The sequence below is a fragment of the Chlamydotis macqueenii genome, chromosome 26 (genome assembly GCF_036417535.1).
Source record: "Chlamydotis macqueenii isolate bChlMac1 chromosome 26, bChlMac1.mat, whole genome shotgun sequence".
NCBI lineage: Eukaryota > Metazoa > Chordata > Aves > Otidiformes > Otididae > Chlamydotis > Chlamydotis macqueenii.
This window is the reverse complement of record NC_141581.1, coordinates 3,829,032-3,850,242: the sequence shown is the minus strand read 5'-3', so window position 1 is coordinate 3,850,242 and position 21,211 is coordinate 3,829,032. Positions and strand designations below refer to the sequence as shown.

General features: G+C 69.3%; 1 protein-coding gene across 1 annotated transcript; it reads left to right on the top strand.

Annotated features, from left to right (window-relative positions):
• The first annotated feature begins 102 nt into the window (after positions 1 to 102).
• Positions 103 to 21,211, top strand: ARID3A (AT-rich interaction domain 3A). The gene is given in 9 exon segments (XM_086767438.1): positions 103 to 192; positions 2,856 to 3,859; positions 4,514 to 4,841; positions 18,170 to 18,242; positions 19,280 to 19,463; positions 19,692 to 19,939; positions 20,186 to 20,568; positions 20,570 to 20,666; positions 20,854 to 21,211. Coding segments are annotated over 8 exon segments (1,968 nt in total). The 5' UTR covers positions 103 to 192; positions 2,856 to 3,425; the 3' UTR covers positions 21,075 to 21,211.

Sequence of the window (21,211 nt, the reverse complement as noted above, 5' to 3'; positions counted from 1 at the left end):
CGGGGCAGTGCGGGGCGGGGCGGACGTGGAGAGCCAATGGGTGGGAAGGGGCGGGGCCGCGCCGGGCCCCACCGCCCGCCCGCGGGGAGAGCAGCCGCCGTGCGGGCAGCGAGCGCACCCCGGCCCCGCCGCAGCCCGAGCCCCGGGCGGCCGCGGCTGCTATGCGGCTTCGCGGCGCACGGCCTCCACCGGGTAAGCGGGGACGCGCCGCCGCACCGGCCCTGGGTCCCCCTCTCCCCTTTCCCCCCGGGGCCAGTACCGGGACCGGGGACCGGGGTCTGCCCCCGTGCCCGGGGGCTGGGCGGGACCGGGACCGGGAACGGCTACCAGCCGCGTCCCCTGGGCGGGCTGGGACCCCCTTAGCCGGTTGCTGGGCGGGACCGGGGCGCCCCCCCCGCCCCCTCACCTCTTCCCCCCCCCGCGGCCCGTTACCGGCCGCTTGCCCCGCACGGGGCCGGGGCTCCCCCCCGCCCCCTCCGCAGCCACCCCCGGCCCGGGCCCTCCGTGCCCTGCGGGCGTTACTGCCCGGCCGGTTAGAGCCCCCCGCGCCCCGCCCCGCGGCCCCGGCGGGCAGACGGGACGGAGCAGCTCCGGGGCTCCGCGCTGGGATGGGCGGGAGCTGATGGCCCCCCGGGATCCGATCCACTGGGCCGGGGGCGGCCATTCCCCGCCGGGTTCGTGGGGCTGAGCCTCCCTGCCCCCCATCCTCGATTCAGCTGGGGGCCGCCGGCCCCGACGCCGGGCGAGGTGCAGCCGCGGTGCCGGGGGCTGCCGGGGCCGAGCCCCCTGCCCACCCTGGGGGTCCCTCCCGCCACCCCGCAGAGCCCCCACGGGCACCCCAGCCCTGCATGGGGGACAGGCCGGGCCCGGGCCCTCTGTCCTCCTCCTCCCTTCTGGCCCCTGCCCTCGGAGCCCCCTCCCTGGGCAATGGCATGAGCCCAACGGGGGTCCGGGGGCAGCGGGCGAGGGTGTCTGGCCCCGGCCGGGCCCGGTGTCGGTGGCACAAAGGCCCCATTCGTCACACCCCCGCCCGCCCGCCGCGTATTTTTAGCCCGGCGTAGCTGCTGTCGCTCTCGAGCACCTGCCCCGCGGGACGCGGGTGCTGCCACCCGAAATCCCCCCGCATGGCGGGGAGGCACCGAGCCCCCGCGGCCGGGAGGGACAAAGGGGCACAGCTCAAGGTCACCGCGGCCGCCGGGCCGGGGTGCTGCGGCCCCTCTGCGGAGGGACGGTCCCCAGGCTCTGGCTTCGCCGCGCCGGCTGCTCTCGGCCTTCGGTTCCGCACGGGACCGCAGCAGCATGGCCCCCGCACGGTTGCGGCCCAAGGTGCTAGAGGAGGCAGCTCCGCTCCCAGCTCTCGGTGCTCGCACTGACTAATTTGGCGACGAGGCAGAGCCACGGCGGAGCGGGGCCGGAGGAGCACGCGCCTGGGACCAGTCTCGCTCCGGTTTCGCTCGCGGCTCTCGCGGGGGCAGGGATCGGAGTTCAGACGCCGTGCAGGACGGCTGCGTGGCGGGGAGCGCGGCCACGGCCGGCGAGCGGCCGCTGCTCCGGGGCAGCCCTGCCTGTGCCGAGAGGGGAGCGTCCCTGCCCCAACGCCACCCTTGGCGCGGGCGCGATGGAGATGGTGAGAGTAGAGGAGGGGAAACTGAGGCAGAAGCCAGGCAGCGCCCGGCACGGGCCGCCTTCGGAGGCGGCGGCAGCAGCTGAAGCGCAGCCGGCAGCCCGAGGCCACGGTGGTGCGATGGTGGCGTGAGCCGAGCGCGGCAGGGCTGTGAGCGGATGCGGCCGCCGCCGCAGCGAGGCGCGGGGGGAAGCGGCTCCTACCCGGCTGCCCAATCGGCAGCGGCACTGGCCCGCACTGGAAACGGGTTCCCCTTTCCAGAATTCGCGGGATCGTGCCGTAGCTGTCGGCTCCCGCGTGCCGCCAGGCGTCCTGCCCCCACGGTGGGGGCTGCCCGCGTCCTCAGCCGGCCCTGGATCCGGCCCCACGTCGGTCCCTGCGAGGGTGCTGGGGTACGTGCGCGCGCCGGCCCCCGGGGCAGCAAAAACGGGGCGTTTGTCCGGCTGAGTCAGTGCCTGGACGTGGCACGGCCGCGGCGGCGCGGTGAGCGAGCTCCTGGCCTTTAGCGCAGGCGAGGTCGCGCAGAGTTGTTGCTGGTGGAGCCCTGGCCGTCCGGGGGCCGGCTGCTGATTGCACTGGGGCTTGGGGGGGGCCGTGGGGGTGTCGCGGGGCCTGGCCGTAACATGCCGGCGGGGTGAAGCAGAGTCGAGCTGCTTGCAGCCCTGCGCCACCCCTGAGGACCCGCTGCCCCCCGGGAAGGGGAGAAGCGTGGGGGCTCGCGGGGGCGGCCGGCAGAGCCTGTTCGCCGGGGTTTCGAGGAGCGAGGCTCTGCCTGCCTGTCCCGCGGGGGCTGCCCCGGAGCCCTGGGGAGACGCGGGTCCCCCCGCGCTTTGGGACCCTCCGCTGCGCGGTGCGGACCCCGGTGCCGCTCGCGCCCCAACGCTGGCCTGGCAGCCGCCTGCTCCTGCCGTCGCGGTGCTCAGCGCTCCCCTCGCCCGTGTCCCCGGTGGGGACGTGCCGTGTTCCCCGTGGGGGACGCGTGGGGTGGCTCTCCCAGCGCCCTCCCTGCGGGTCTGTTATCTGCGGGCCCTGCTATCCCGGTATCCGCTGCCTGCAGGGCCGGGCTGGGCTATCGGGTCCGGCAGGCCCCTTCCCCCTCCAGCAGCAGGGCCCGGCCTCCCTATCTCATTAGCTCGAGATTAATGAGGCTCCTGCGCCGTCTTTAACTCCTTCCTGCTCGCCAGCTCCTGCCGGCAGCTCCGCTGACCCTCTCCTCCACTTCTCCCGGCAGGTTTGCGCCGACGCCTGCCAGAAGCCGAGCCGGCCAAGGACTAGGGACGCCTGGCCCCGAGCCGGGGGACGTCGCGCTGACCCCGAGGCTGCCGCCCCGCCGAAAGTGCCCGGTCGGTGAGGGAGAGGACGATGCACCGGGCTGCCGCCGCTGCCTGTTGAGCCAGCGAAGGTTTCGGTGCCTGCCTGGAACACGCTCACCGACAGCAGCAGCACCGATCCCAGCGAGCGGTGCCGTGCTCACGACTCCTGCCGGAGCCCTCGAGTGAAGGAGACGTCGGTGCAAGACTGAGGGGGTTTGGGGGCCACGTCCTTCTGTCCTGATTCGGTGACGGCAGCAATTCCTGCCCTGACAGCCCGACGGCGCTGCGGACCCTCCACGGCCCTTGCCCCCCTCGGGCCCCGGCAGCCCCCTCACAGGGCTGCTCCCCTCGACGCACCCCAGCCTTGGCCTCCAGCCCCGCTGGAGCGCGGCAGCCTGCCGGGCGCTGCCCCCCGCGCCTCCCGGGCATTGCCCCCCGGGTGTGTCGCCCCTCGCCCCCCCGGGGACCCGCCACCCGCCGGCAGAGCCATGAAGCTGCAGGCGGTGATGGAGAACCTGCAGCGGCAGCAGCGCGCGCGGCTGCAGCAGGCGCTGGAAGCACGACAGCAGGAGCAGCAGCAGCAGCAGCAATGCTCCACGCCGCCCCCCGCGCAGCCCCCGCCGGCCCCGGGGCAGACCCCTGCCAGCACCCCGGCCCGGGGCCGCGGCCAGGATCCGGCCCCGGCGCCCTCGGAGGAAGGAGCGGAGCCCGAAAGCGCGCACATCCAGCGGGCGCAGATGGCCGCCCTGGCCGCCATGCGAGCAGCAGCCGCCGGCCTCAGCCACTCGTCCAGCCCGGGGCTGTCGGATGAGAGCCAGGCCTCCGAGGAGGAGGAAGAGGAGGAGGAAGAGCGCGGTGAGGAGGAGGAGGAGGAAGATGGTGGATACCAGCAGGAGATGGGCTCTGAGGAGGAGGAGGATCTGTGAGTATACGCTGGCACAGACTAGCAGCTCTTACCAATTTAGGGACGGGGCATGGACCTGATCTGGGCCCGTTGGGTTTTGACACGGCTGGCTGGGGATGCAGGCTTCCCTGTGGGCAGGGCAGCGGCGGTGGGGGCTGCCTGCGCTGCGTCGGAGGGCCGAGTTCGTGCAGGTCGGGGCAGGGAGCTGGGTTAGCGCCGTCGGGACGTCCCGGAGCAGGAGGTACTGCCAGCAGCAGCAGCTCGGCTCGGCAGCCGTGATTCCTCGTGCTGTGCTGGCGCGGGGCGACATTTCATCTCTGCCTAGGGAGCTGCGTGGGGCTGCGACAGAGGATCCTGGTCTGGCTGTAAATTATGCAGGGTGCTCGTGGCTGCCTCCTCCCAGCCCGCGTCCTCCGCGGGGCAGGGAACAGGCCGGGAGCCATCTGGCTGAGCCCCGCTCCGCGCCGGAGCTGCTCTCTTGGGGTGGCGGTGCCCCGCGGGGCTGCCACCCAATGATGGCGTGCGCCGGGATTTCGCTGGGTTCCCCATGCGCCTGGTGGGTGGTCCCAGCTCCACAGCTGTGGGGTGCCTGTGGGGCAGGCAGGAGGGAGGGATCGGCTTTGGGGACACAGCCTAGAGTGGGACCAAATCTCTCCTCTCCCCCCGCTCTAGAAAGGGCAAGTGGGATGAAGACGACTTTGAAGAGGATCTGGGCGAGGAGGAGGAGGAAGAGGAAGAAGAGGAGGAGGAGGAGGAAGAAGAGGAAGACTACGAGGAGGAGGAAGACATGGGAGAGGAGGGGCTCAGCTCAGCAGAGGCGGTGCGGGCGGGCGCGGGATCCCTGCTGCTCCGCAAGCCCCCGGCGCCCCAGCACTACCGGGGCGAGCCGCAGCGGCTGCCGGGCGGGCAGGAGCGGCTCCCCTCCGGACTGGGCCATGCGCAGCCCCCGCCGCCGGCGCCCGACCACGGTGACTGGACCTACGAGGAGCAGTTCAAGCAAGTAGGTGCCCCCCGAGACACGCGTGCCCCCTCCGTGCCCATCCCTCCCCTGCTGTGCTGTGCGTCCCCGCATCCTCGAGAGCTGCGGTGGGACGCTTCTGGCGGTGCCGCCTCCGGTAGCGTTCTTCTCCGATTGAGCTGCTGTCGTTGCCGCTGAGAAAGCTTGGGATTTCTCCGGGGTTCTAGTGCTTGGGCTCGACCTCGCCCCTTCCTTGGGCGGCGGCTCTGGTGGGATTGCGTGCCCTGGCCCTGGCGCAGGTGGGCGATATGTTGGGTTCCGCTGCAGGGGTGTGGGAGAATTATTGATGAAGATGATGGAAAAAAAAAACCCCAAACTTGTAAATCTGAAGGAACTCTCAGGTTTCCTCTTCTCCCCCCTTCCCAAGCCTTTTTCGGTTGCACTGTGGCTTGCTCCCTGTCACCACAGAGGTGAGGTCCAGTGGGACGGCTCTGACCCTGTGGATGTTTGGGGGCAGAGCTGCCCCCTTGCCGCTGTCAGAATGCCACTGAGGAGTGAAAGCAGGGTGAGAGCACCCTGGCTGCCCTCTCTGTCGCCTTTCCCGTGCCGGCTGAGCCGGGCTGGCAGGAGGCGGGCACGCTCCTGCTCTCTCCCGGCGCTGTGGCTCGCTGCGCACCGCTTTTGGCTAATAGAAGGAAATGTGCTGCGAGCCGGGACTCCCCGGGGGCTGCCCGGCTCCTTTGATGTGTGTGTTTAAATACATCTGAGTTTAGGGCTGGGGGAAGGGACGGGAGCCAACAGCAGCAGATGGGACCCAGATGGAGCGGCCGGGGCACGGTGGCCTTTTGGGAGGGATGCGACGGCCCCTGCCCCTCCTGAAAGGGGGAAGGGGCTGCCGGGATCTGCTGGCACATCTGGATGCGGGCAGCCTCGCGCCAGGGCTGGTGGAGGAAGCGCAAGTGTGGAACGCGTGGCCGCCCTCCCCGGCGCGCTCCTGCCCAGGGAAGAAGGGATGCTTCTGCCCCGCGCGTCCCTCGTGCTGCTGCACCCACTCCACCTCTTCTTCTTGTGGTTTCTCTCTTTTGTGCTTCCTGCCGCCGGGGAGCGAGGGGCCGAGGATGTGATCTCGTATCTGTGAAAAGGCTTTTTCGATACCGCAGCTGTGATCTTCCTGTTTGTCATCGTGTCGGTGCTGTACTGGACCCCTGCGCCAAACCCTTGGGATCCAGTGCGGAAATGTGGGGCTGGGTGGCCGGCGGTGCCCGCAGGACGCGTGCCGTGCTGCCGCAGCACTCCGTAGATGTGCCACGGACTGTGCCGTAGTCTCCACCGAGTCACCCGCCGCAGCGCTTGGGGACACCGGCCCGAGACCCAGCGCATCCTCTGCCCCCTCCCCATCTCTCCCTCCTAAACCCTTTCTCTTCCCGGTGGAAAGCTTCCCGGGGAGATCCCGGCATGGCGGTTAATCGTGGAAGCAGCCGGAGGCGGGGAGGAAAGCGGCTGCTGCCGCCGTTGCGCCGTGGGCGGAGGAGAGGAGGTGAAGCGCCCAGCCCGGGGAGGCTTTCCCCGGCACGTCAGCCCTGCCCGCGCCCCGGCGCTTGGATCGCGGCCGCTGGATGCGGGCCAGGGGGTTGCTCGACGCGGCACTGGCCGGGATCTTCTCCTGGCCGCCCTCCAGTGCGTGCCGCCCAGGGCTCCAGCCCCAGCCCAGCTGGCACGGCCAGGCCTGCGCGGCCTGGGAAGGAGCAGCAGGAATGTAAACAGCGAGCGCCGGCGTGGGGCTTTGCCGCTTCCCGACCCCGCTCCTGCCGCTGCCGCCCCTTCGCCGGGGCGGAGGCGCGTTAGGGGAAACCCCAGCAGCACCAGGGTGCTGGTGCACCGCGGCTGGCTCTCCCCGTGCGGGAGAGGCGGCGGGGTCGCGGCCGTGCTGGCGCTGGGCCTTCCTGCCGTGGTGGGGAAACGCTGCTTGAAGACGGGGCTATTTTGGGGTCTCTATTTTTTTTTTTTTTTTTTTTTTGGCTAAGAGGCTCCTCTCTGCCTGGCGCTGGGAGCTGCTCTCCCACATGAGCTCACGGGGAGTGCACAGCCTCCTGCGCACATCGGCTGAGCCGGACCCCCCGGCACCCCCAGGGCTGAGCTGTGGCTGCCTGGGCTCGGTTTGGGGCGGGCGGGTGACTCCGGTTTCTTTCTCCCTGTCTCCGAAGCAGGCTCGGGCCCCCTGGCAGCGCAGGGTTGGCGGTCCGGCCCCGGTCCCCCCACCACCCTGGGGCTCGTGGGGTCTCCCTGTGGCTGCAGGTCGGGTTCAGCTCTGGGGGTGCTGGTGCTGCTGGTCTCCCAGCCTGGCGCTGGACCTCTGGACCAGCTTTATCCATGCTTGAGGACGTGGTCCTTGCTGCTGTCCCAGTCCCCATACCCATCTCCACACCAAAATCCCAGGTGCCCCAGGGGGGCATTGGCCCATCTGGGAACAGATTCCTGCAAACTGGGGGGCCAGGGGGAGGAGGAGGAGAGGGCCTGGTTCGAAGGGGAGGGCGTGAGGAAGAGTTATGGGGGTTAGGGAGCACCTCCCCGTCCCCCGGGACGGCTACCGCACGGGCAGAGGTCAGCGTGGCCGCTGACCCAGGCCGCTGCCCACACCGCCAGCAGAACAAAGGAGCCCCCGGTGTGGCGGGGGGCTCGGGGGGCAGTGGCTGCCGAGGGCGCGATGGCTTCTTGGTGGGGGGAAAGGGGCGTTTTTGGGGTGGGAGGAGGCTCCCCTGGGGCACGGCTGTCAAGTCGTCCTCCCGCGCCGGCCAGCAGCGAGGGGCAGGCTCGCTTTCGTTTCGGTCTTGCGGCAGCGGCACAGGGGTCCGGTGGGATGTTGGCGCGTTGCCCTGACGCTGCTGCTGTGCCGCGGGGGGCTGGGGGTGAGCCCAGGGGCAGCGTGGCCGGGTGCTGGGGGCTTGTGCCGCGGCTCTGGAGGGGGATGCTGGCGGGGGGAGCCGGGCTTTGACGAGCCGCCGGAGCTCGAGCCAACCCCTGCCAAAAATCCGGCGCTGCCGCGTGCCGCCGCAAACTGCTGCGTAATGCCTGGGCGGTGTGGGGCTGCCGGGGAAAAACCTGCTTCGATGTCACGCCCCAACCCCAGCGAGTGAGTGAGGGGGGGGCTCTGCCACTGCCCTGCGAAGAGCCCCCCCTTCCTGACCTTTCTGTTTCGTTACCGCTATTACTGCGCCCCACTAATACCGGGAGCGCGAGCCCCGGGCGCATCGGCAGCCCACGGGGCTGGAATTTCCTGCCTCTGCCCGTTTTGGAGTTTCCTGGGCGCCTGCACCCCGTCACCTCAGCACTGCATCCCGCGGGAGGGCGGCCAGCGGCGTGGGGGGGGTCTGAGCCGCTGCTCCCGGTGCTTCCTCTGCTCCCCTTGGCCGCAGCTGGGCTCCCCTTTTGGGACCCTGCCCCATCTCTGCTCCCGTTGGTGGGAAGCATCGGAGGTTTTAATAAGCTGACGCGGTCTTGGGTCGGGGGGGTCGGGAGGTTTCTTCAGCTGTCCCAAATGGGGACGTCTGAACCGCGCGGGGGGCAAAAACCTCGGCCCTTATCTTGTGCCGAGCAGCGCTCCCCCGAGATACGGCGTTTCAAAGTGCAACGGTTGGGGGAAAAAAAAAAAAAACCCAATAAACTGAAAGCAACTCTACAACCTCGGCACGCTGGGTGCGGCGGGGGCGAAACCGGACCCCCCACCCTACGCGCTCCCGGGCCTGGGAACCAGCCATGGGCCGCGGCCGTTCCCGGGAAGATGAAGCTGAGATTTTCCAGGGGGAACAGCATGAGGGGCCAAGGAAAAGCCCATTTTTCCTCTGAAACCCTGGGGCTTGGAGCCCCATGGAGAAACCCCGGTCTCCGGTTAAGGCGTGGGGGATCCCTTCTGCCCCTGCGGGCGTGGGGCCCTGAGCCCCTTTTTCCCGCGGGTTATTTTCCTTTAAAAAGCCCAAAGCTGGGCAGGGGAGCGGGGCCGGCAGCGGGGGCCCTGCAGCCTCTTAACGAGGGCAGGAGGGTCCATTTACTTTCTTTAAAATATTGATTAGAGCTTTATTGCATTAGCCAGCCGAGCGGATGAGCCGCCCTCGGGGAGGGCGAGGGGGCCCCTGCGCGGGGAAAGGGGCACCCGAGCGTCGTCGCCCGCCTGGGGGCCGTGGTTCCCCCCACTCCAAATGCGGTTTAGCCCTGCAGCGGGGTGGCGGGGGCGCAGATAAAGGGCAGCGCCCTGGGGCCCCCGGCCGGGTGCTTCTGTGCCGGGAGGATGCGATTGCGGTGCCTGGCCGGGCCGGCGGCTGATAACGGGGGCGAGGAGGGGACGGGGGGCTGCGGTTCGGTCGCAGGTGGGCCCCTCCCGGGAGAAGGGCCATGTCCTCCCTTACGACCCCAGTGCGGCCATCACCGATCTCACCCCGTGCCACCGTCCAGCTTGCTGAAGGGTGCTCCTGACCGGGGATCCAGCCTGGTAATCGGCTCACAGCGCTCAGGGAGCGTTCCCGGAGCCGTAATCCTGCTGGATCCCTGGCCGGGGGTCAGGGACTTCTTGGCGAGAGCGGCTTAGCCGCCGAGTGCCACCCCCAGCCTGGGTGCTCACACAACCTGCGGGTGCCGGTCCCGCTGTCCAGGCACCACGTGGAGCCCTTTCTCGCAACAAGACCCGGGATAATTAACGAGGTGAAGGACGTGGAACGCATCCCGCCTGCCCCGGGTGGGTGGCTGGCACCTTCATCTGGCTGATTTTGTTTGACCATCCCCCCGGTACCCCTCGGCTCGGGAGCAAGGCTGGCTCCCCCCAGCCTGGGCATCCCAAGGAGGCAGCCGCCTCCCAGCTCCGGCACAGCTGAACTAACAGGAATGTGGATTTATTTAAAAGAAGAAGAAAAAAAAAAAAAAAAAAAGGAGAGCAGAGATGAGAGCAGGTCCTTTGTCAGCAAAGCAAACAGCCGCCCGGCAGCACAGCGGTTGGGCAAGGGCGCAGCGTTGCTCCATCGCCCTATTTCTGGCCCAAACCGCAGGAGAAATGGCAGCCGGGCCCGGCCGGACGTGCTGCAATCGGGGGCCGGGGCGAGGAACGAGTGGCGGTTTGGGGATGGGGGGAGCCCCCCGTTCTCCTCTGGGCATGTCGCTGACACCGTACCTGCCCGTGTGGCTGCTCGCTGGGCTCTGAGCTCCCCTGGGCAGCCAGATCCGGGGGCTCAGGGTGCAGTTCCCGCTCGGCTCCTGACCCTGCTCCGTGCTCCCTGACCCTTCCGATCGGTCACTCAATCTCCCTGCGCCTGGGTCCCTGCTCCGGATGCAGCTCGTGATAATCCGCCCTGCGCGGGGGTGCTCTCCCTGGGGAGGGGTCCCTGTTCCTCGCGCGTCCCGCGGGGAGAGGCTGGCCCTGTCCCTGCTGTGGGGACTGTCTTTTGGGAACCCGCAGCAGCTGGCTCGGGTGGTCTCGCCCCAGTACAGATGGCAGCCAGGAGCCACCCAAGCAGGTGCTGGCCCTAAATCCCTTCGGCCGAGGGCTTAGCTGCCTGCCTCAGTTTCCCCACCCGCCCGAGCACCCCGCAGCCGCCACGGAACCCCCGGCTCAGGCAGCAGCACCTGCTTTCGGGGACACAAACACCCACAACGTGCTGTGCCGTCCCGTGCTGCTGCCTGCTCCGGTGCCGCGGTGGGATGGGGTCGGGCAGCAGCTTTGCCGGAGCTGGCATCGCTCCGGTGCCGTGGCAGTACCCCTCACTGCTCCCCTCCCCTCTGTGAGTCGCCGGCGGCGCAAGGAAGCGGCGAGGTTTCGGCGCTGCCGGAGCAGCTCTGCGGTGACGGTTCCCAGGGCTGACGGCCCACAGCTGGCTGCCTGTCAAAACCATCTGCGGCTGCTGGACCTCTTCCAGCTCCCACGGGCAGGGCCGGGGCGCGCGGGACCCCCCCACCCGGGACCCCCACCGCGGCGTCACCGCTTGGCGAGGTTGGCGGACGGAGGTGCGGGACCTCGCATTTCAGGAACAGATTTGCAATTAGACAAATCCCCGGCCGGGGCGGTGGAAGCCCCGGGTGACTCATCTGCTCTGGCTTACAGCGATCCCCTTTCTAAGGCGATCATTTACGTATGGTGGAATTTAAACCTCAGCTCGCCTGCAAGGGCTGACGCCGCAGCCGCCGTTCCTGCCCGCGCAGCTGCCCCGGCACCCGGGTCGGGTCCTCGCCCAGGGGTCTCGACCTACCGGCCCCGTGGGGCTTCACCCGGGGAGGTCTGGGGGCACTCGGGGAGGGGCAGCCCCAAGGATTTGCACTGCTTTTCTGTCAGGAAAAGCTTCGCTGCTCTGGCCGTGGTCTCCCCCGGTCTGTGCCGCGTGGCTCTGGCTCGGCCGCCCACCCGAGGTCACCTGGCCGGTGGTGGGGAGCTGTGCCGGTGTCGTGCGAGCCGGGCCCTGGGTGTTGCGCGCTGGGACGAGCTGTCTCAACACGGCCTGACTCCACTGAATTAATATTTGCACAAGGTCCGGTGCGATAGCGAGCATGTGTCAAGGGCATGCACCGGCACGCACGCGGCGAGGGCCGGGAGAGCCGCCGCTGACTCCCCTCCGCCTGCCCTGGCCGGCAGCTCTCGGCTTGGCGGGGCGCAGCAGCCCCCAGGACCCCCACTCCCCTGTCCCACTGCCGCTCGGCGGTGACCTCTTGACAGCCCGTGCCACGCGTTGGCGTGCGGACGCTGAACTGGTTTTTGTTTTAGCTGGAGCACGGCTCGCTGCCGCCCAGCAGGTCCCTCCGAAACCGTCGTTTGAAATGCAACTGCAGCAGGATTCGCTTCCTCCTCTGCGGGAAGGGGAAAAACAGCGACAGCGCAGCCGTCCCAGGAGCCGGCATCGGTCTGGGCCCGGTGACACGCTGCACCGGGACGGCTCCGGTGTGTGGACATGGATCCATGTGGAACATCCCGGCGGCTACCGGCTGTCCGGGCAGGAGTGCCGTGCGGCATGGCGGGGAGAGCGGCCGACGGCGCACGGACAATGGGGGGTCAGGGAGGTTAAACGGCGACTAATTCACCCATTCAGCGTCCCCCTCCGCCACACAGTGACACCCGCCGTGTCGGCGCTGACACTGGCCCGCGTTCCCCCCCCGGGTCACCCGTACGGCTGCTCCCACCAACCCAGCCAGGGAGGCGGTGAGGCCGGGCATGGGGGCTCTGTGGGACCTCTGTTCTGCCGGGGGGTCTCGGTTTGTAACGAGACGCTGCCCGCGGTGCCGTGAGCTCCTGCTCGTCCTTGTCCCCTTCCCCGTGTCTGGTGGGGTGGCTCCCACGAGACCGTGGCCAAGATGCGGCTGCAGCGTCGCTCGGGGCGCTTGTGGGGGCTGGGGGAAGCCTGGGTGGTCTCGGGGTCCCCAGACCTTTGGGGCGATGGCTGGGGATGGGGACGGGGCTCGGCCCTGTGCCGCAGGGGCGCAGATGGATCTGCTGCGCCCGGGGTCCCGCAGCCCCCAGCCCGAGGAGGGGACACCGGTGGGGAGAGTCACCTGCAGTGGGGCCATGTCCCGCCCCGCGAGGTGCCGACCCACAGAGGGGACAATGCTGGGAACCGGCGGGAACAATAGTGCCGACGGGAAGCGTGGCGGCGAGGGCTCGGTGCTCCCCAGCCCCCTCCCTGGCTGCCCCCACGGATACAGCCCCCGACTCCAGCGGGCAGGAATCCCACCGGGCCGGTCAGTGGGCTCACAGCTGCCGGCGGCGGGAGCTGGCCTCGTCCTGTCTGGCACGGGCAAGGCTCCCAGCACCGCTGTCCCGCTCCTGGCCGGCCTCGGAGCTGGCAACCGAAGTCGTGGGGGGGCCTCCTCTGGGGATTTTGGGGAGGGGTTGCACATCCCTGCCTCCCAAGGAGGGGCTGTGCTCTGGGGGGGCTCGCAGGGGATTAGGGATGGGGACGGCGAGAGGTGACCCGTCCCTAAGCCAAGCGCTTTATCTGCGGCAGGATCTGCTCCGCGGCCGGAATCTCCCTTTGCCCTTCGCCGGGAGGGCTCGGTCCCAGTAAACCCGATACCCCCACGGCTGGGGGGGCCGCGCCGGGGAAGGGACTGTGCCCTGACTCAGCCATCATCTTACAGGAAACCGCCTCACCAGCATCACCCAAAACGCTTCGTTTTGGGGCCTGTCTCAGCCCTTCGCTCCAGTTTTTACAAATTACTTTCTTTTTCTGAATAAGTGCTTCCCCCCCCGCCCCGCACCCGCCCATGCAGGTCCTGGCTTCGGCGTGCCAGAGGCCCGGGGGGCCCGCGTGCGTCGGCTGGGAGCGGGACGGGAAACACCGCCCGCGTGTTTATTCTTCGTTAAATAACTCGTTAGCGTGCGCGGGCTCTCCCCCTGCCCCGGCATCGCTCCGCGGCTGTCAGCGGGACAAAGGGACGCGTCCCTGGGGGCCACTCGGAGGAAGGAAGGAAGAAAAGAGAGAAGGAGCGCTCCCCCCATCACGCCGCCCGGGCTGGGATCAATCGGAGAGGATGTTCGCCCTGCTACCTGTCAGGGGTCCCTCACCGGGGTGGGCTCTCCCCTCACTTTGTTGTACTTTTTCCCTAAACACAGAAATTCGGGCTTTTTTAGCCCCTGGAAGTTGGTTGGCCCTGCTGGAGAGGTCACCAGCCACAGCAGCCCATGGGCGTCTGTCTGCCCCCTGCCCCCCCAGCTCACGGTGCGCACGTCCCAGACCGGTTTTGAAGAGAAGGGAGGAAAGCCGGGAGTGTCGAGACTTCCTGGCGATGGAAAAGAAACTTGAAAATTAATCCCCGAGGCTTGAGAACCCGGAACCAGCCATTGCGGAGGGGGGGGGGGGACTGTTTTTAACGTGGGACACTGGCTGGGGACGCTGGGACGCAGGCTCCTCCGCAGCCCCAGCCCCGTGCAGCCCCGCTCTCTGCTTGGGGGGGTCCCTGTGACTCCTGGCAGGGTGGGCACGGGGGCTCCTGCCGGTGGAAGGACTCGCCTGGCTTTGGTGTAAACCCCGGCATTTTCCGGGGCTGCGTTCCCAGAGCCTCGTTAAATGGCGCTTCCCCTCCCTGCTTTAATTGCCCCCCTCGCCTGCAGCTCGGGGGCCGTCAGCAGGGGAGCGATGGGCTGCTCGGGGCGGGGGGGGGGGTGTTATCTCACAGCGGACCCCCGGCACACACCGCTCCCGTGCCGAGGGCTCTCTCCCGCATTCCTGGCATTGCCGAGGGGCCGCCTCCCCTCCAGCCCTTTGAAAGCCAACGGGGTTGGGATTTTCCCGTAATCTGGTTTGAAACATTAATCCGGTCATCCACACCAAACGCCGGGCCGGCATCCTGCCGGGGCGCTGGGGTGCGGGGTCAGCGCCCGCCCGCCGCCTTCCTAATTCCCCCTCCACTTAATTATATATCTGTTGGCAGCGGCCATCTGCCACCTCGTCCTCAGCCGGCCGCGGGGCCGGGGGGCCGGGGCGATGGCGGCCGCAGCGGCGGATCGGGCGCCGCGGCGCGGAGCCAGCAGTGCCGGTGGCACCGTGGCGGGCAGCGTTTGCCCTGCGATGGGGGAGTGCGGGGTGAGCAGGGCTGGATCCCCGAGCGCGGGGGGACTCTCGGGGGGGCATCTCCTGTCACCGGGGTCGGCTGTGCTGCGGCATCCCCTGGCACCGGCGCTCTCGCCGTGGGGACCCGTCAGCGGGGCGGCGCAGTTGGGCGGCCTCGCCGGAGTAAGAGGATATTCTCCGAGCAGCTGCGTTACAGATTAAGCCGTTTCCACCTCCCTGCGGCCTCCCTAATTACGAAATGTAAATCTATTGACTCAGCGGCGGCGGGGCGGCCTCTCCCCGCGGCTCGCTGCCCGGCGGCCAGCGTTACCTTTGCACCGAGCCTCACCGCCTCCGCCCGTGCTTCCCCGCCGAGGAACGGCGGTGCGGCGTCGGCACCAGCTGGGGATCGGCACCTGCTGATTTCGGTCCGGTGGCGCCAGCGGCAGCCGCGCTGTGCCGAGCCTGGCTGCGCGCTCGGTTTCGCACGCTGCAGAAACGAGAACATGTTTCTGTTCCTCATTTTTTATTTTGAGACCCGATATCTAAGCTTTCCTATGATGCCCGCGCTGCCTTTCGGTGTTGACAGGGTGCACGGCTCCTCTGCCACGTCCTCGCCACGCCCCGGAGCGCTGCGGGCTGCCAGCGCGGTGTCCCGGTGAACGCGGGACGCTCTCAGTGCAGGGAAATCCTGCAAAGGGCTGCTGGAAGGTGCTCGTCTCTGCCCTTTCCACGTCTCTGCCTGTGCCTGGGGGGGCGAGGGGACACGGGGGCAGCTCGGCGGGTGCCGCTCAGTCACGCGCCGCCCACCGCGGCACAGGCAGGGCACGTCCCGGCCACGCCGGGACACGTCCTCGCCTCGCGGCGCTGCTGGCCGGGCTGCTGGGAAGCTGCTCTCGCGCCGTGCGGTTCTGCTGGCGTCGGCAGAGCCGGACGAGGGTCCAGGGGGGCTGCTGGGAACGCAGCCGGGGAAGCACCCGGCACAGGGGAGCCCTGGCCCAGCTGAGCCCCTTTCCCCACTCCGGAGCGGCGATGGCCGGTGAGCAGCAGCCAGGCGCGGTGAGGCTGTCGAAATTTCGCCGGTAACCACAGGCGGCAGCTTGCGAAACGTCCTTTGCCCGGCAGCGCAGATGGGTGTGCCGGCAGGGCCTCGAGGGCTCCGGGCGGGAACGGGGCTCCCTCTGCTCGCCGGCCTCCGTGACCCCCATGGCTTCGTCCCAGCTGGGGCGGGGGGAGAGCGGCCATGGCCAGCGGAGTTTCAGTGTGGGACCGCTGGGGCTGGCGGGCAGCGGGGTTGCGTGGAAGGACGGCACACGGGGCAGCCGCCCGCCCGCTGCCGCTAATCCCCACAGCCCGGCCAGCGCACGCTTTCCTCAGCTGATGGTTAATTTTCTTTCATCCTCTTAAATGCGTCCGTTCCCCTCGGGACTGAGCCTGGGGGGGCCCACAGCCGGGGAGGGGTCGCGGAAGTGAACGAACCGGCGCGTTCGTCCCTTCCCCGGCACGGCCGCGGCTCCCGTCTGCAGCCGGGGAGAGCGGCTTTATTTAAGAACTGGCTTTATAAAAATTGAATGAACCGATGTTTTCATAAACGGCTGATCGATTTTTAGAGCTCTGCAGGTTAATAGGTCACTTGTGACCCCCTCGCGCTGCGCCAGGACGTCTCCGCGTTCGGTGCTGGCCAGCTGTGCCCGTGCCCCACCGTGATTCGGGACCCCGGGGATGGTGAAGGGACCGAGGCCAACGCTGCTGCCGGCTCTCTCCGGGACAGGGCGAAACCCTGCCGGTGCCGGGAGCGCGGCCCCACGCTGCCGTCACTTCTGGATTTTCGCGTTTCTCTTTCTCCCGAGCGTGCCGGCGATGGTTTTCCAGCTCCCCCTCCTCTCCACTGAGCCGCGGCACCTCTCCCTCCCTGGTTTGTATTTTGGCTCAGCCCGAAAAACTGCAGCAGTGCTGGGGTCACCGCTCTGCTCCCCCCGTGCCACAGTCTCTCCAGGCTCCCCCTGCACCCTGGACCCCTCGCCGTGGGGTTGGGGTGGGAGAGGGGCTTTGAGGGGTCTCGGCCGGTGGTGACGGCGGCTCCCGCCCTGTCCCCGGGGGTTTGCCAGGGGCCGGGCAAGCCTTGCGAGGTTTCCAGGGGAACTGGGGGTTTATGGCTTTCCTGCGGCGCCCTGCCCCTCTTATCGCGCGGCCCCAGTGATCCCTTTGATCGGCGCCGGCAGGCGAGGAGCTCAGCCCCGCGGGATCCGAATCCTCCTTGAGGGGCGGTGGGAGGAGGGGGCTCGCGCCCCTCGCTCGCAGCCGGGGCGACGGCCACCCCACCTGCGGGTCGCGGTGCTGCCGGGGCACCGTGCCGGGCACGCCCGCGGGACGAGCGGGTGTATCGGTGATGCGGTTAACGCGCGGATGTGCCGCCGCGCGGTTGACGGCCCCGCCGTATGTGCCTGGTGAGTTATGTGGTAATATTTATAGCCCCCTCCCAGCCGCCGCGGCCGCTGCTCCGCTGGCAGTTGTTCCAAGTTGTCATTGAGAAAAGCGGGAGCCGCTCGGCCCCGAGGGGCCGGGGGCCGCGGCGAAGGCTGCGACGTCCATCCCCATGGCATCTGGGCAGCCCCTGCCCCACGCAGCCCCTGCTCCCACACCCCTCCTGGGGTGCAAGGATGATCCGTCGGCCACCGGCTGCAGCCAGAAACCGCACTGGGCTTCGGCTGCCGGCACCGGGGCGAGGCAGAGCCGGCGCGGCGTGCCCGCCTGCGTGCCGGCGCGCTCAGGCCAGCAGATCCTGCCACCATAAATCAGGCAGGAATGTGCCGGGCTGTTGGACGCAGGGTGGGGTCCCGACAAAAGCTGCCCCAGCAGAACCTGGTGCTCGAGGCGCGGCCGTGCCAGAAGCCCGGCCCTGGCTCAGAAAGACGCGTCCCGGCTGCGTGTCGCGGTGCGGCGCACAGCGCCAGCTCTGTTCATCCTGCCGGATTCGCTCCGCAGCTGGGAACTGATGGGGGGAGAGGCTGCCGGCCCCACAGCCGCTGCCCGACGGGCATCAAGCCTCGCTGGGACGGCCCGCGAGGGGAGCAGGCTCTGCCGGGCGGCGTGCCGCGGCCACGGGGACGTCCCACGACCAGGTCCAGCTCAGCGCCCTCCTCGCCTCGTCACGGCCCTCGTTTGCCAGGGCCGTACCCCCGGGACCCGCTTTGAGCACATCATGGCGCACGAGTGTGCACCGTGGCACAGCCCACACCGTGGCGCACACATGTGCACCGTGGCACAGCCCACACCGTGGCGCACGCGTGTGCACCATGGCACAGCCCACACCGTGTTGCATGCGTGTGCACCGTGGCACAGCTCACACCGTGGCACATGCGTGTGCACCGTGGCACACAAGTTGGCCGGCTCCCGGCGCTGGCTCCCTCCGGCGCTGCGGGTGTGGAGGATTGATCATGCCAAAGCATTGCTCCACTCCATGCAGAGCGCGTGGTAGATGCTAAAAATAACCAGGATCGGCATTCCCGGGAGGAGCCAGGGGCCGATTGCAGCGCTGGCAGCGTGGGAGATGCTCCGGCCTGCGGGCGAAACATGGGGCAGCGCTGCAATTTTGGGGCCGAGCTCTGAGCGGGGCAGGCAGGGGATGGCACCGCCGTCCTGCCGGGGCACAGGCACAGGTCAGCGCCGAGCTGCAGGGACCCCGGGGATGCCACGGCCCCGTGCAGGGACCCCCCCGAGCGGTTCGGCACACTGCGAGGCACAGGCCGGCGGGCGCAAGCCCCAGGGGTGCTGCTTTGGGAGGGTGGGGGCTCTCCAGGCGGTGAGGGGCGCAGTTTGGGGGTTTCTGAGCGTGTTCCTTCTCCCCTTGCGCAGCTGTACGAGCTGGACGGTGACCCCAGGAGGAAGGAGTTCCTGGACGACCTCTTCAGCTTCATGCAGAAGCGAGGTGAGCCCCCCGTTGTGTGCCCGCCCCGCTCCCCCCTCCCCGCGCCCTCCCGGGACGGGGGCTCATTTCCTCGCCCCTCATTACAGCCCCGAGGTCACAGCTCCGGCCGAGCCGCTGGTTAATTTTTAACCTCTTTGCGCAGCGAGGTGAAACCTGCCGGGCTGGATCCGGCTCCTGTGCTGCCCCCCCCGCCTCGCCCAGCCCCACTCTGCGCTCCCATCGCATCCGGGACCTTGCAGCCCCTTCCCCGTGGGGTCCAGCCCCTCCTGGGCGCGTTGCCCCTGGCTTTGCCTCCCCTCGCTGCCCCTTCCCCGCGTTACTGTGGCGGGCGAAGCCCCTCGCTGCCCTTCTCCCTCTGCCCGGGCTGACAGGGGGTGGGCATCGGGGGTCCGGGGGGGTGGAAAGTGCTGAAAGCAAAGCGTTCGCTTGGTTGAGGGTCTGGTTCCTGCATGGAAAACAGCGCTGGAAATGCTGACGCATCGCTGCCTTCAGCCTTTTGTCAGGCAGGCGTTGGGGAAAGCACGTGTGCGCACGCGGGGGGGTCAGAGCTCGCGGCGTCCTGCCGGCATCCTCCCCGAGCCCTCTCGCCCGCCCGTGCCGGGAGGGCAGAGACCCCCGGGAAGGAGGGGATGCTGCAGCCCCTTCCCTGTCGCTGGAGGGCTGACCTCTGCCCCGCGCACGGGCGGCCCCCGGCTCGGTGGGACCCTCACAGCCGGGACGCGCCGCCGCCGTTATAAATAACTCGTGTTGCCGGGTGCCGCCGACCTCGGCCTGAGAAACCGCGCTCGGCCCCATTTTGGGGGCTGTGGCTGAAAACTGCGAGTTTCTGTTTCCTTTGTGCGTGGGGCTCAGCAAGATGGCAGCGGGGTGGTGGGGGGTGTCCCGAGGGGGAGAAAAAGGGTGGTGGAAGGGAAAGGGGGAGCGGGAGCCACCCTGACACCCACGCTGCCTCGCAGGGGTCTCGCCGGCTTCCCCCCCTCTTCGCCCCAGGGGTGAGAAGGCAGCAGCCCCAACCCTCTCCTCCTCCCGCTCCCCAGGGACCCCCGTGAACCGGATCCCCATCATGGCCAAGCAGGTGCTGGACCTGTACATGCTGTACACGCTGGTGACGGAGAAGGGCGGTCTGGTGGAGGTGATCAACAAGAAGCTGTGGCGGGAGATCACCAAGGGGCTGAACCTGCCCACCTCCATCACCAGCGCTGCCTTCACCCTGCGCACCCAGTGAGCGGCGGGGGCTCGGCGCCGTGCGGCGGGATGGGGAAAAGGGGGTGGGGGGCCACTCCAGCGGAGTCGGTGCTGCTGCCTGCGCTCCCTCTGCCCTGCGCGGGATGCTGAGGGGGACCCCGCTGCGGGGGTGGTGGAGGGGGAAGGGGTGGCACGGAGGGAGAGGGCGGCACACGGCCCAGCTGCCACGTCGCCATCCCCGTCCCCGTCCCTTTCCGCCGGCAGGTACATGAAGTACCTGTATCCCTACGAATGTGAGAAGCGAGGGCTGAGCAACCCCAACGAGCTGCAGGCAGCCATCGACAGCAACCGGCGGGAGGGCCGCCGGCAGGGCTTCGGCAGCTCCCTCTTCACCTACTCGCCCGGCGGCACCCATGGCCTCCTCTCCTCCCCCAAGCTGCCGGTGCCAGCGCTGGGGCTGGCCTCTGCCACCAACGGCGGGACCATCGCTCCCGTCCAGAAGATCAAGAAAGGTAACGCCCGCCGTGGGTTCCAGAGGGTCGCGCTTCCGTCCCTTCCCCGGCGCTGGGGCTCATTTTGGGGACCCTGACTCCGGTCACCCGGCTCTGGCTCCGTTTGGAGGAGCAGGAGGTGCTGGGCAGCTCCCGGTGGTGCGGAGGGGCCCTGAGCCGGCGTGCCCGGGCTGGGGACGCCCCGGGGTGGTGGCTCCCAACCGCCCTTGTCCCCCGCGTCCCTGACCGCCCACTGTACCCCCGCAGAGGAGGACTCCCCCATCCCCATCTCCGTGCCCAGCCGGCTGCCTGTCTCACTTGCCGGCCACCCCGTGGTGGCAGCCCAGGCGGCCGCGGTGCAGGTGGCGGCAGCCGCCCAAGCCGCGGCGCTGGAGCAGCTGCGGGAGAAGCTGGAGTCGGGGGAGCCCCCGGAGAAGAAGATGGCGCTGGTGACGGACGAGCAGCAGCGGCTGATGCAGCGGGCGCTGCAGCAGAACCTCCTGGCCATGACGGCCCAGCTGCCCATGAGCATCCGCATCAACAGCCAGGGCACCCGCTCGCCAGGTCAGTGCCGGCCCCGGCCCCCGGCCCCGGCAGAGCCGCCGCCGCCGCGGCACCCGGTCCCGGCGGGGTCTGTAACCCAGCTCTCCCCCGGCAGAGAACCGCCAGGACTCCGCCGCCAGCCTGAGCAGCAACGGCACCAACAGCATCAGCATGTCGGTTGAGATCAACGGTATCGTCTACACAGGTGAGGGGCTCGCACCGCCGCCGGCGCGGGCGGGGGGCTGCTCAGCCTCTGTGCCGTCCCCAGCAGCCCCCACCGCCACCACGCGCCGCCCGCCTTGGCTCCCGCTGGCGTTCGCCCCGTTTTCGGCTGCGGATGCGTTGGCACGGCCGTGCTGCCCCCCCGGCTCAGGCCCCTGCTCTCTCCCCAGGTGTGCTGTTCGCCCAGACGCCCGGCCCTTCCTCCTCCTCTTCCTCCTCTTCCTCCTCGCTCCCCTCCTCTGCCTACACCAAAGGCAACGGCGGCGGCAGCAGCAGCCGGAGCAGTGGCAGCGGCGGCGGGGTGGGGAGCGGCGGCGGCAGCGTGCCCCCCACGGCCCCGGCGGGTGTGGCCGTGCCCCCCAGCTCTACCTCCAACAACGCTTCGCCTTAATGCCCCCGGCCCCTTCGCCCTCGCCGGCGCCCGCAGTCCCTCGCCCGGCAGCGGTCGGGGCGCGGGGGGCCAGGGTCTGGCCGGGGTCTGCCCTTCTGGTGTTGTTGGGTTTTCCTTTGCGAGGAGAAAAGCTTTAG